Source organism: Mizuhopecten yessoensis, unplaced genomic scaffold (genome assembly GCF_002113885.1).
Source record: "Mizuhopecten yessoensis strain PY_sf001 unplaced genomic scaffold, ASM211388v2 scaffold1883, whole genome shotgun sequence".
NCBI classification, from domain to species: Eukaryota; Metazoa; Mollusca; class Bivalvia; order Pectinida; family Pectinidae; genus Mizuhopecten; species Mizuhopecten yessoensis.
The window spans coordinates 569,649-581,890 of NW_018404269.1; the positions used below are offsets into that span (position 1 = coordinate 569,649).

Here is a 12,242-nt window from a genome sequence, read left to right on the forward strand (position 1 = left end):
CCCCCCCCATTTTATGGCATGGGCATAAAAAAACCTTTAGTTGGTTTGGATTGGCAAAAACCTTCAAATATCCATGCCGACTAATAGGGATTTGTTTTCACTGTATTTAATGGTTTGGAATAGTTGTGGTTCTTGATTTTTTCTTACAAAATGGTGGTCATTATGAGGAGAAACACGACTCTATTAACAGGTTATATACATGTATATACAGATGACTAGCACATGTCAATGTCAATTTAAGTCCAACTGACTCTCTCCATAAGTCATTATTACGTGTACTATATATTGATACCTCTATAGAGAGCACCTGTCCTTATTATTTGTATACCATATTAAACACCTATCTTAAGTCCATCATTTGCTTGTTAAAGATACGAAAACAATCTCTTAAAAGGAATTCCTCCTTCATATAGTTTCAAACCTGGGTGTAAACTACATAATTGTAGTTACAGGTATTCTTGTTACCTCCTTTTCAAATAGTAGGCTGGGATAATCAGCAGTAAGCAAGTATACTTCTATATAATGGAAAGGCTATCATTGCTATAAAGCTCTATTTATGAACACATATCTTTTATAATTACCTCTTTAAGTGGGCATATTGTCAGTCAAACATATATATATAAAGAGGAATCAGTACTATTTATTAACCTCTATATAATGGAAGATTGTCATTTATATAATCTATATAGTAGACACCTGGCCCCAAAATCTTTAATAATATTAATTGAGAAATTGTTGGCTGTACATTTGTCCAAAGAAAACGTGATTGTCAATTTTAAAAATGTATACAATAACGTTTAAAAAAGACCTTAATATAGAATTCTAGATTTTGTTTATAGTGCAGATCAAATTGTTTTAATAAACAAGACAATAAATGACTGACTTTCACAACTTTTTCCTCTTAAATCAATCTTGAGCAAACAAAAAATTTGGTCTTACAAACAAATTCTTATCTTCCAATCTTGAGAAATGAAGTACAATATGGAAGTGATCATGAAATGTAAAGGCCTGTCTGGTAGCTAGGAGTGATCAAGAAATGGTACAACCCCAGCCCTGGTCAACTGTGGCAACATCAGGTGCCAGTTCTGGTGGTGGCTCAATGAAGTCGGAAGGCATATACAACCTGAAAAAAAACAAGTCCAGTGTTATGTCACCTTTTGAATTATTATAAAAAAATCTGTGGATGAAAATATTACTCAGCTAAAATAAGTCTATTTTTGCTGTAAATTGTGTATGTAAATCCCTTAACTCATTCCCCTCCCCCGAAATTTCATAATGAACTATTCCAACTTTTGAATTGGAAGAGTTCAAATTTGGTTTCAGGGGTGAATGAGCTAATAAATATTTCAGAATGGCAGATAGAATAGCACTTTAGTGTTATTACATGTACTGATCATACATACCTGATTGTGTTCAGTATGTGCCGGCCCGAGTTTCTATTGACACTACTGTCAACCCTATCAGGAAGAACAGCCTTCCCTACACCATGGGTATAGATCTGGTAGGAAACGGTCTCCACAAAGAATGGCGGTATTCCTACAAACAAGGCCAAATAAGTTAATATTGTCTTCTCTTAGAGATCATTATTGGAAAATTCTGGAGGTGAATTCTTTTCCAATAGAAACACTGTGAAATCAGACATTTTTGTCAGGCCCAAATTTCGCGGTTACAAAACATCCTTTTTGTGGGTACATGAATTCGTAGAATACAAGTAACCACTCAAACAGAGAATTGCTTTCTAACAAACTTGTTAGTACTTCGTAGACCTCAGAATTGGTGGATAAAGATTACTAATGAAATCAACAAAATTCAAACCCCATGAAAATCAGTGATTTCATAATAACCTGCCTCAAACTGTCTTCCCCAGCTTTAATCAATTTTTTAAATAAAATTTGGAACGAATTAAAATCTAAGCTTTACTGCAAGTATGGAAATGCTTACTCAAGTAGTCCAACCACTTGATGACCCGCTCCATGGTTTTGGGGAAGGACTCAAAGGTCTTCTCTCCTCGTCTCACAGGGGCAAACAGCCTGGTATTTAGTTTGACAGCGGTGTAAGGAGGCAAGTCTGATTTACTGGCTGTTGTTACGTAAAACAGACGGAGCACCTTGGCGTACCTGGTACTCAGGTGTGCAGTCTCCATAAAGCCAGACACGTCCGATTTCACCTGGTAAACATCTGTAATTAATAAAGGATGAAACTCTTTTATTGAAGATTTATTTTGACAAAATTGATTGTTAAACATTTAAAAAAGGAGATTTTCCCCTTCCTTTACTTATACTGGAAAACTTTTGCCCTTTGAAAGTTTTCACCATACACAAGTAAAATCCATATTCACCAAGTGTTCATTTCACCATTCTCCATTGCCTACCTATAATAATTTCACCATTCTCCATTGCCTACCTATAATAATTTCATCATTCTCCATTGCCTACCTATAATAATTTCATCATTCTCCATTGCCTACCTATAATAATTTCACCATTCTCCATTGCCTACCTATAATAATTTCACCATTCTCCATTGCCTACCTATAATAATTTCATCATTCTCCATTGCCTACCTATAATAATTTCATCATTCTCCATTGCCTACCTATAATAATTTCACCATTCTCCATTGCCTACCTATAATAATTTCATCATTCTCCATTGCCTACCTATAATAATTTCATCATTCTCCATTGCCTACCTATAATAATTTCACCATTCTCCATTGCCTACCTATAATAATTTCATCATTCTCCATTGCCTACCTATAATAATTTCATCATTCTCCATTGCCTACCTATAATAATTTCATCATTCTCCATTGCCTACCTATAATAATTTCATCATTCTCCATTGCCTACCTATAATAATTTCATCATTCTCCATTGCCTACCTATAATAATTTCATCATTCTCCATTGCCTACCTATAATAATTTCATCATTCTCCATTGCCTACCTATAATAATTTCACCATTCTCCATTGCCTACCTATAATAATTTCATCATTCTCCATTGCCTACCTATAATAATTTCACCATTCTCCATTGCCTACCTATAATAATTTCATCATTCTCCATTGCCTACCTATAATAATTTCACCATTCTCCATTGCCTACCTATAATAATTTCATCATTGTGTTGACTAATGCTTTCTGTAATGATTCATTCACCCTCATTACCGCTGAAGAAAAAGATGAATGTTAATTAAACTGCGATGAACATTGTCCTGTTCATGTACAGTATTCATCTTAACAGAGGCTAAGCCAGCTGGGTCCTAGCTGCGATAACGTAGCTTCTGACGAGACATCTTTTTTATATATTGTGTTGCTGGCCGGGACAGAAGAGCTGAGTATTAATATTAGTACTAGCTGGGCCCCTCTAATGCAACCCAGGGCCGTTTACGTTTAAGCGGTTAAACCAGTTGGACCACAGTTGTTCGTTTATGAAATAAGGTCGGACCTAGTAATTTGATGCTGCTTTCAGGACAGCCTTGACAAAGCCTTGCAAGGCCTGAATAATCATTTGCACGTCTTCCAGGATTAATACCCGAAATCGTTACATTTAACATCAGACAAACCGGTTGTTCTGCATATATACGAACAGGCCCCTTATCTCTGACTACTAGTGCAGTGTATAACTGAATAATGGGTACATACTGGACTGGTCAAGGTTACACTGCATGTTTACGCTCTGCATGTTTACCACACGGATATTCTGAAACATAAGATACATAACTGTTAAAACAGTATGGCAATCGTTGTGGCCAAGACACAACAAACAAATGGCAATGATAAAGATTAAATTTGGCTAATCAGAAATGTGATTTCCACTAAAACAACCTTTATTTATTCTTTAAGTTTCAGTCTTACTACAAACTAATACCATCACCATAAATTGTGGTAATACCTTTTGATGTTTCAGCCAATAACCCATCCTGTCTACAACATTGCTAAATGGACCAAACTTAATTGAAGGCCCCGCCCTCATCATGTCTGGGAGCTCGTCATGGAAACCTGAAATACAAAAGTATATGTATTACATCATATTATTATATGAAATGTACAAAAAGTCAGGAAATATGTACCCTTTAATTATTATTTTCCAAGTCAAAACAGTTAAAACTTTCTTTTACATCATTAACATCAAGTTTGTCAACTGGCAGCTCAGATACCAGGTATTTAATACATTACCAATTTGGTTATAGCTTGTCTCCAGTAGAACACATCCTTCCACTTGCCATGGCCATGTGTTTTTCTGGATGTTCTCATTTCAGGTACGGGCAATTGTTTATTATATGCCTTCTACAGCATTTGAAAGTTTATTCCAGAAGTGATGCATATTGATATTTCAAAATGTCTCACAGATTAACTTTTTTCTATATGATTTTATATGCCTATAGGATATTTCAGTTTCATTGTCTGACTCAATACATATATGTGCTTTATCAAAATGTTCCTGTAGTATACCTGAGGCATACTCTGCTTATTCCGTCTTTGCGTATTGCAGAGTTATCGTCTCTTGTGAGCAGGTATTGATTGTAACATCATTGGTTTGTGTGAGAAAATTAGTCGTTTTCTCAAAAATTGATGATGTTACTCTCACAAACGAATGACGTAACAATCAATACCTGCTCATAAGAGAAGATAACTCTGCAATACGCAAAGACAGAATTGTAATGAATATGACTATTAGACCATATCATTGAACTTACCAATTGTGCAGAACTCCTCTCGTCCTTTGAGATAAAATATCCTGATAGCAAACACATAGACAGTGTTCCTGCGGCCCACCTCTGCCCACGACGTACACTCAGGGTCCATCACGATTTGTGGCCTAGATTGCTCTGTAGAAGCTCTTAGGGTCAGGTTTTCCACATTTAATATCACACCTAAGAAATACATTTTAAATTTAAAAAAGGTTTGCAAAATCTTTGAAAGGAGGCACGAATACTGCATCAATATCAAACCTGAGAGTGGCCAAAAATGAGTATCACACCTGAGGAGTGGAAGGAATGAGTATATTACACATGAGAAATCGAAGTGGACAGAATAAGTGTATCACACCTGAAGAGAGGACAGAAATGAGTTTCTCAAATTTGACCTTCACAGTTTTTTTGGATGATGTAAAGATATTCATAAAAATGTCATTTAACTTTTGACTATTATTGACTACAAAATATTCTTTAAAAACACCTGAGATGGAAAACTGACAAAATCAGTCCTAAACAAAATGAATCATCTTTATCTAATCAAAGATGCTGTTACATGTATCAACAACTTGGACAGGAGTAGGGACAGCACTCACCTGGCAGAGGTTTTCGTGTGAGTTTTTTGTTCAGTCCTTTGATGGTTGATGTCATGGTAGTATAGTATGCAGCAGACACTCGATGGGTTGGTTCTGAGAGATGTGCAGCGATGTCTCTCCTTTCTGGGACCGGCTGACTGCCCTCCTTATTGGTGATGTCAGTTACCGTTGTGCTCTGTTCACCAGCCTTTTCATCTTTATCATTTCCTTTATTGGTGCCTGGGGGAATCAGAGAGCTTACCACTGTTGTCAGCATGTCATGTGCAAAGTTACCTCCCCCTGAGCTTATAGCCTGTGTTTTTTCCCATTGCACAGCTGTACCCTGGTCCTCATCTGTATAAGGCTCCCCAGGAATGGCTGTTGTGTATCCGATCTGGGCCACCGGCATGGTGTCAGAAATTCTTGGGACCAACCATAATCTACAACACGAGAAGTGGTACGTACTATTTTATTAGTTCAGATGTTGGATCTGTAACAGATCAGGTAAAATGCATGACCAGACCAGGAATTGAACCCAGGATCCCCAAAGATTTGATGAAAGCTTTAAGCAGTTGAGCTAACAGTTAGCAGGTGATGAAATCAGTTCAGTTACACTTTTTTAAAACCTAATTTCAGGTATCCTCTTGTACACGGCCAGTGCTTGCAACAAGGAGAGGACAAATGCACAGCCATACCTGGATTTGAACCCAGGACCTCAGAACACTAGACGGATGCTCTAACCAATTGAGCTACATGTATCTGGTCACTGGTAAAAATAGACCCAGTCCAATTCCACTGTTGATCTATTAAATTCAATTATTGTATACACTATTCATTGGGACAACAATCATTAAAAAAGAACAATGCAAGTTGCATAGAAAGTAATTGCAAAACGGTAAACAACATGCTTAGCAATTCATTTTTTCTAAACTTCTTCCTAAATTGGGATAACAGTGAAGTAAGGGAGAAATCATAATCAGTATTAGTTTATAAAAAACAATTGGACTATACCTCAGCCCCATGACGAATCTATTGACGCCGTATGAGGACTCTGAATGTAACACTCCTTTGGTGTCGTACTGATCTTCCTCTACCAGTTTATAGCTGATGGATTCACATTTCCAGACAGTAAAATCCTGGTTTGCATTCAGCCATGCATTAGCTTGGTCAACGATGAAGCTGTAATAAAAGAAAAAAAACTAACTCTTGTTCCAATGTCTAATAAAGACAAAATTATTTATTCTTTCTGGAGTGAGTAGTAAAAGTAAAATGATAAATCTATTTCTGAAACGAGTATAAAGAATTGTAACAAGTTGAATAAATCTCATATGAAATGAAAACGAGTGTAAGATAATTTTTATCACATAATCAAGATTTGTGGCATTTTGACTCCAATGCGTAAGTCTATGACGTCATGTACTTGTCCTAGGTGTGACGTCACAATTGAAACTTTCAACCAATCACAGGGCTGATAGGTCATATTACATGGATAATACCCAAAGTAATATGGCATGGGTATATTCACTGGATAACACAGTACATTATGTGATAAATGTATCTCTGTGTTAAACCAAAAGTTCCATCACAAAACAGCAAGCTACTGACCTGAAGCGCGCATAAGTGGGAGCTTCATCAGGGCTGGTAGCTTGAGCAATATAGTTAGGCATGAAGTCCATGTAGGTAAGCATGGGTCTGGTTTCCTCAGGACTAGTGACAGCCTCCTCCTGAAACGCCTTATTTTCTCTTCCTGTTGGACTCTCATCGGTATGGGAACTCTGTTCCAGGGTAATCAATGCAGGCTCCATCTCTTTCTGAGCAACCACTGGAGCCACCTGCCCAGGAATCTCGGACTGTGGCATATTTACCAGCTCTGTTCCGTTGGACATTCTACAATGAATGGCATATGCATGTATTTGATGATGTAAAGTGAATATTGTAAGCAGAGATAAACATTTGTTTTTGTTCCCACATCATGCTGAAAGGATAAGAGAATTACAGAAATTGATTGCCTTTTCCGTCAGTCTGTCTGTCCAAATGACACTGTTTATCAGAAGTCCTTTGTAATGTTTTACCAGTAAGCTCCATTAATCAAATAAAATGTACAACCATAATCCTTTATTCACCAGAAAGAGTTCTGATACATACTGCTGGTTAGCTTAACATGTGTTGCATTTCATACAACAATAACAAATCTTTTTTCCGAAGCCTGCAGGTAAACAAACTAAGAGAAATGGGGATGGACTTATTACGGGAATACCGGGTACCCACCCAAGTGTGAAAAGTAGGGAAAAGTGATGGGTGGGCTTATCACCAGACATTGGCTTAAAATATGGCATAAAAGTCCAACAATTATCAGACTAAATATTTGTTAAATATTTGGAGGAGCAATTCATCACTAGATCAAATATACTAGTTCAGTTATAACAATATTTCTAATCGCTGATCAAATGTTAATAAGATAAATAACTATATTAAAGAAAGATTTTGTAATATATTTTGCTCTGTGTTAGGATGCTTAAAATTTGTTTCACATCATATCATTGACCAGATATAATCTATTTCAATGGAATGACCGAGATGAACATGTAACCTAAATTAATACAATTTGAATCAACCATCTTCTTCTTCTTTCAGTAAGAGACGAATCTCCAGGGATGGTGTGATTACTGTCTCTGGATACTGTGCGCACATGTGCTAGCTCAAGCTAAAGATAAGTTTAGTTTTGGTACTGTGACTGTGATCAAGATGTTTATATAAAGGGTAGAAAGGGGGGGGGGGTTAGTGTCGTGTCTCACGGCATGACTGTGTATGTGATTTTATAGTTGTGTAACAGGAAAGAGAATAGTGTGCATGTGCTTCCACCGAGGATGGAATCCTCGATCTCCAGGTTCCTAGTCCGACGCTCAACCTCTAACTCGAAGCTTAGAACTGGTGACCATAATCCTATGTACAAAACTCCACCCTTTTTAAATGTGTTTGTCCTCGAACACCACAACCCAAGTTCTAACTCCCTGTCACCAGAGGGAGGGCCACAGCCACCATTTGTAACAGGAAAGAGAGTAGTGTGCTTCCACCGGGGATGGAACCCTCAATCTCCAAGTTCCTATAGTTGGACGCTCTACCACTGAGAAAAAGGGAAATTCCCTCTAGCTCAAAGCTAGGTGACTTAATCCGATGTACAATTAAAACCTGCAACAGTTTTAAAGCAGTGCAGTGCATCACATTAAGTCACACAATTATCGCACATAGACATGTTAAACTTAATTGGTCATCCCCTGGGCGATTCAGGGGCAACAGGTGTTTATACATACATAGGCCAGCCTATGTTAGTCGGGCAGATGGATGGAGAGGAGATCTAGATATGTTGGAGGCTGTACTGTATGTGGATAGTCATGCCGTGAGAACGAAGGGGGGGGGGGGGGGGGGGGGNTTAAGTTAAGGTGAGGAGTACAGACCTTAAAAAAGTCTATCAAACATTAATAGGATAATTTTTAGTATTAGTATATGATATATATATATGTACATGTGATGCAAATGACTTTTAATTTCAACTTTATTTTGAGTTACTTATCCTAACATTAATGCACCATAAACTAGCTGATGTCTGTTGGTTATACAGTTACATTTGTAGACCTAAATATTGGTCTAGCATAATGTTACAAAATTAAATATTAATCTGATTCCATGATAAATTACGCTGTTCTTCCTCTCTTCTCAATTGTTACGAAGGGGCTATCAATTTTGATGATTATGTCTTTGTTTAAATGTTAAATGAGATCAATAATATGTATACAGCAAATATATATATAATTCAAGAATGTTTTCATATAATGTTGAATATAAGGGTAATTTTGACACATACTAGGTACTAGCTTACGTACGTTTACACTTGACAACTGGACAACACAGATTTGAGACACGTGGATCCGATTAAAAATGAAATACATTATAAAATTCAAAATGCAAGTATACAAGTAGAACGTTACATTTCTGTGATTTTACTGTATCTTAGATCATAAGAGCATCATTTGAGTACATACCTTGTGTTTATTGTTGTGCTGTCTTGGTGAAGAGTGCTGGACGCTTATCTCAAATGAAATCGAAAACCTACAAGTAACGGCATGTAGTCACAGCTAATTGTTTACGTTAACATCATGATCGGGCGCACTGGAACGCTTTATTCAGATAGAAGGATTTGAATCTAACCAAATCTATGTAAATTTAACTAAATCTTTTCGAAAAAGAAGACAATTTTGCTTTGTTTTACATATTATGATTACACATCAATGAATCCCGTTGTTTAAGATCATATATGAATGAGTTTAGATAAGTTAAATCTTCGAGCTTAACTATGGTTGTCTCCCCTGTGTGCCGTGCACGCTTCGCCCTTTTCCGTAGCTCGAAACAAAAATCGGAAATGACCGATTGTGGTGCGATCGATGAATGATGTAATTTTCCCACTTCTTATGCATCATTATTCGTCATATGCTTATCCATCTATAACGTTATACGTTTATGGATACAGCAGAGCAATATTAATTATCAAAGACGTATATTACAGAGATTGCCGGACAAATTGCTCTTTACCTTATATTACCATTGGTCACGGTATCGTAAACCTAGAGAACCTACTGTAAACATTTACAGAGAGTATAAAGATGTCAAAGCTGATTTTAGAAAACGACTGCGGAACGCTTTTAACCGGTACATGTCGGAGCAATTTGAAAAAATAGATCAGTCAGGAGAAATAGATCAGAAACTGTTATGGGATTTATTTAATACACAGACTAAAATAAAATATGGCGGTAAAACATATTCTGCAAACCTAATGATATAGTGGAAGTTTGGGCTACACATTTCGAAAACCTTTTTAAAGATGTTCAGTGTAATCTTTTCGACAAACAGTTTTACGCTAACATTTTAAAAAGTGTAAGAGATATTGAAAAGAATATACACAACGAGCGCGACGTTTTTTGAAATAATCAAGTCACTGCTACAGAAGTCGAGAAAATTTGTAAAAGTTTCAATAACAAAAAAGCAGGAGGATTTGATGGAGTAGTGTACGAGCATCTTATTAATGGGAACGAACTGTTATTTAGATACTTAACGATGTTATTTAACCTTGTAATAGATAATTAATATATACCTTCTGATTGGAAGAAAGGAAATATTGTTACGTTATATAAAGGGAACAATAAACCAAAAGATGATCCCAATAACTACAGAGGTATCACTTTATTACCAGTTATTTTTAAAGTTTTTGAAATGTTAACATCAGAAAGAATAAGTTCAATTCTTGAATCAGATACATTTCCATGTAGGCAACAAGCAGCCTATCAGAAAGGTTTATGTAGTTTATGTACATCATTTAATTTACAGGAATGTATAAGATATAACTTAGAAAATGATGATAATGTGTATGTTGGATTTTTAGATAGCAATAAAGCCTTTGATACGGTATGGCACGCAGGCCTGCTATACAAACTTTATGAAATTGGCTTGAACTCGAAAGTATGGAAATTACTGAAAGGAATATATACTGGTGTCAAAAGTTGCATTATTTTTAATGGATTACAATCAAGATGGGTACCCATGGAGAGAGGTATTTTACAAGGGAGCGCATTATCTGCGAAAATGTATTTAGTTTTTATTAATATGTTGCTGAAAAATATTGAACAGAGTGGCAAGGGATCAATGATCATCGACTTTAGAGTTAATATACCCACTCAAGCTGATGATATATGCCTCGTAAGCAATAAATATACTGATTTGGAATATATGCTACGGATGTGTGAAGATTATAGTAAAAAATGGAGATTTTTGTTTTCTAACACCAAAAGTAAGATTATGTATTTTAATAAGAAAAAAAAGTGAAATGTGCTACTAGTTTTTATTTATATGATAATATTATACCGGAAGTGGAAGATATTGTTCACGTTGGTATTATGTTAAATAATAAATTCCAAACATATGAACGTACAATGCGTGCTTGTAGCAAATTAAAAAGTGGTACAATGAGTTTAATTAAGAGTGGTGCACATCCTTGTGCGTTAAATCCAGTTACTGCCGGAAAACTTATCAAACAAGTTGTATATACGTCAGCACTATATGGTTGTGAACTATGGATTTTATCAAAGAAAGAGTTACTTTTGTTGGAAAGAGCGCAAAGATTTATTTTAAAATCAATTCAAGGTTTTAGCAACAGAACACGTACTGATATGTGCTATGGATTGGTTGGATGGACACCATAGAAAGTTATATAGATATAAGAAATTGTTGTTTTTTGGAAGGTTGTGTTATTTAGATAAAAATACATTGTCATCACGTATATTTTTAAGAAGACTATACGCATCAATGCTGAACAAATCTAGTGACCATTTTGGACTTTTAAATGATATTTTGAGAATTTTTAAAAAGTACAATTTTTATAATATGTTGAACAAGTATATTCGAACGAGTGTATTCCCATTAAAACGGCAATGGAAAATAATTGTGAATAAATCTGTGTTGTTGAAAGAGAAACATTATTGGAAAGAACGAATGTCAAATGATAGTGATTTTAACAGATTTGTAATGGTTCATAATATATTGCAACCACATATACTATGGAAACTGGCAATGAAATTCCCGGAGTTTAAAGATTCCATATTATATGTTACGAAATTAATAGTAAATATTCGTACTGGTAAAGCCAAAGAGCTATGTCATAGATGTGGTATTATTTACCAAGATATATTAACTCATATCATATTAAAGTGTAGCTATACTGAACACCTAAAGGACAAGTTGTGGTGCTCTATCGCAAACATTAGTGATACTGGTATTCTGCTGAGTGCGTACATACACTCTCTGACAGATCACGAATTAATTCATATTTTAATTGGGGGACAAATGACTTACGAATTAAATGTATTAGACATGAATGAATTTAGATTGAAATCAGTAGCAGCTGTCGAAAAGATGCACAA

At 35.7% G+C, this 12,242-nt stretch overlaps 1 protein-coding gene across 1 annotated transcript; it reads right to left on the reverse strand.

The window, feature by feature from the left end:
• Nucleotides 1-6: 6 nt before the first annotated feature.
• LOC110442068 lies at nt 7-9,419 on the reverse strand. The gene is made up of 10 exons (XM_021485502.1): nt 9,315-9,419; nt 6,880-7,161; nt 6,286-6,453; nt 5,296-5,714; nt 4,703-4,879; nt 3,898-4,004; nt 3,648-3,705; nt 1,942-2,178; nt 1,404-1,536; nt 7-1,123 (listed from the first exon to the last, which is right to left on the reverse strand). The coding sequence occupies exons 2-10, from the start codon at nt 7,158-7,160 to the stop codon at nt 1,030-1,032; spliced, it is 1,674 nt and encodes a 557-aa protein (XP_021341177.1). The 5' UTR covers nt 7,161; nt 9,315-9,419; the 3' UTR covers nt 7-1,029.
• Nucleotides 9,420-12,242: the final 2,823 nt, after the last annotated feature.

Bases quoted from the DNA above. Each gene is read 5' to 3' on its own strand.
- LOC110442068 (XM_021485502.1), bottom strand. From the start codon at position 7,160: ATGTCCAACGGAACAGAGCTGGTAAATATGCCACAGTCCGAGATTCCT. The intron at 4,880-5,295 runs GTGAGTGCTGTC...TGTATTTCTTAG, and splicing joins CACACGAAAACCTCTGCCAG to GTGTGATATTAAATGTGGAA. The intron at 3,706-3,897 runs GTATTACCACAA...CTTATGTTTCAG, and splicing joins ATTGGCTGAAACATCAAAAG to AATATCCGTGTGGTAAACAT.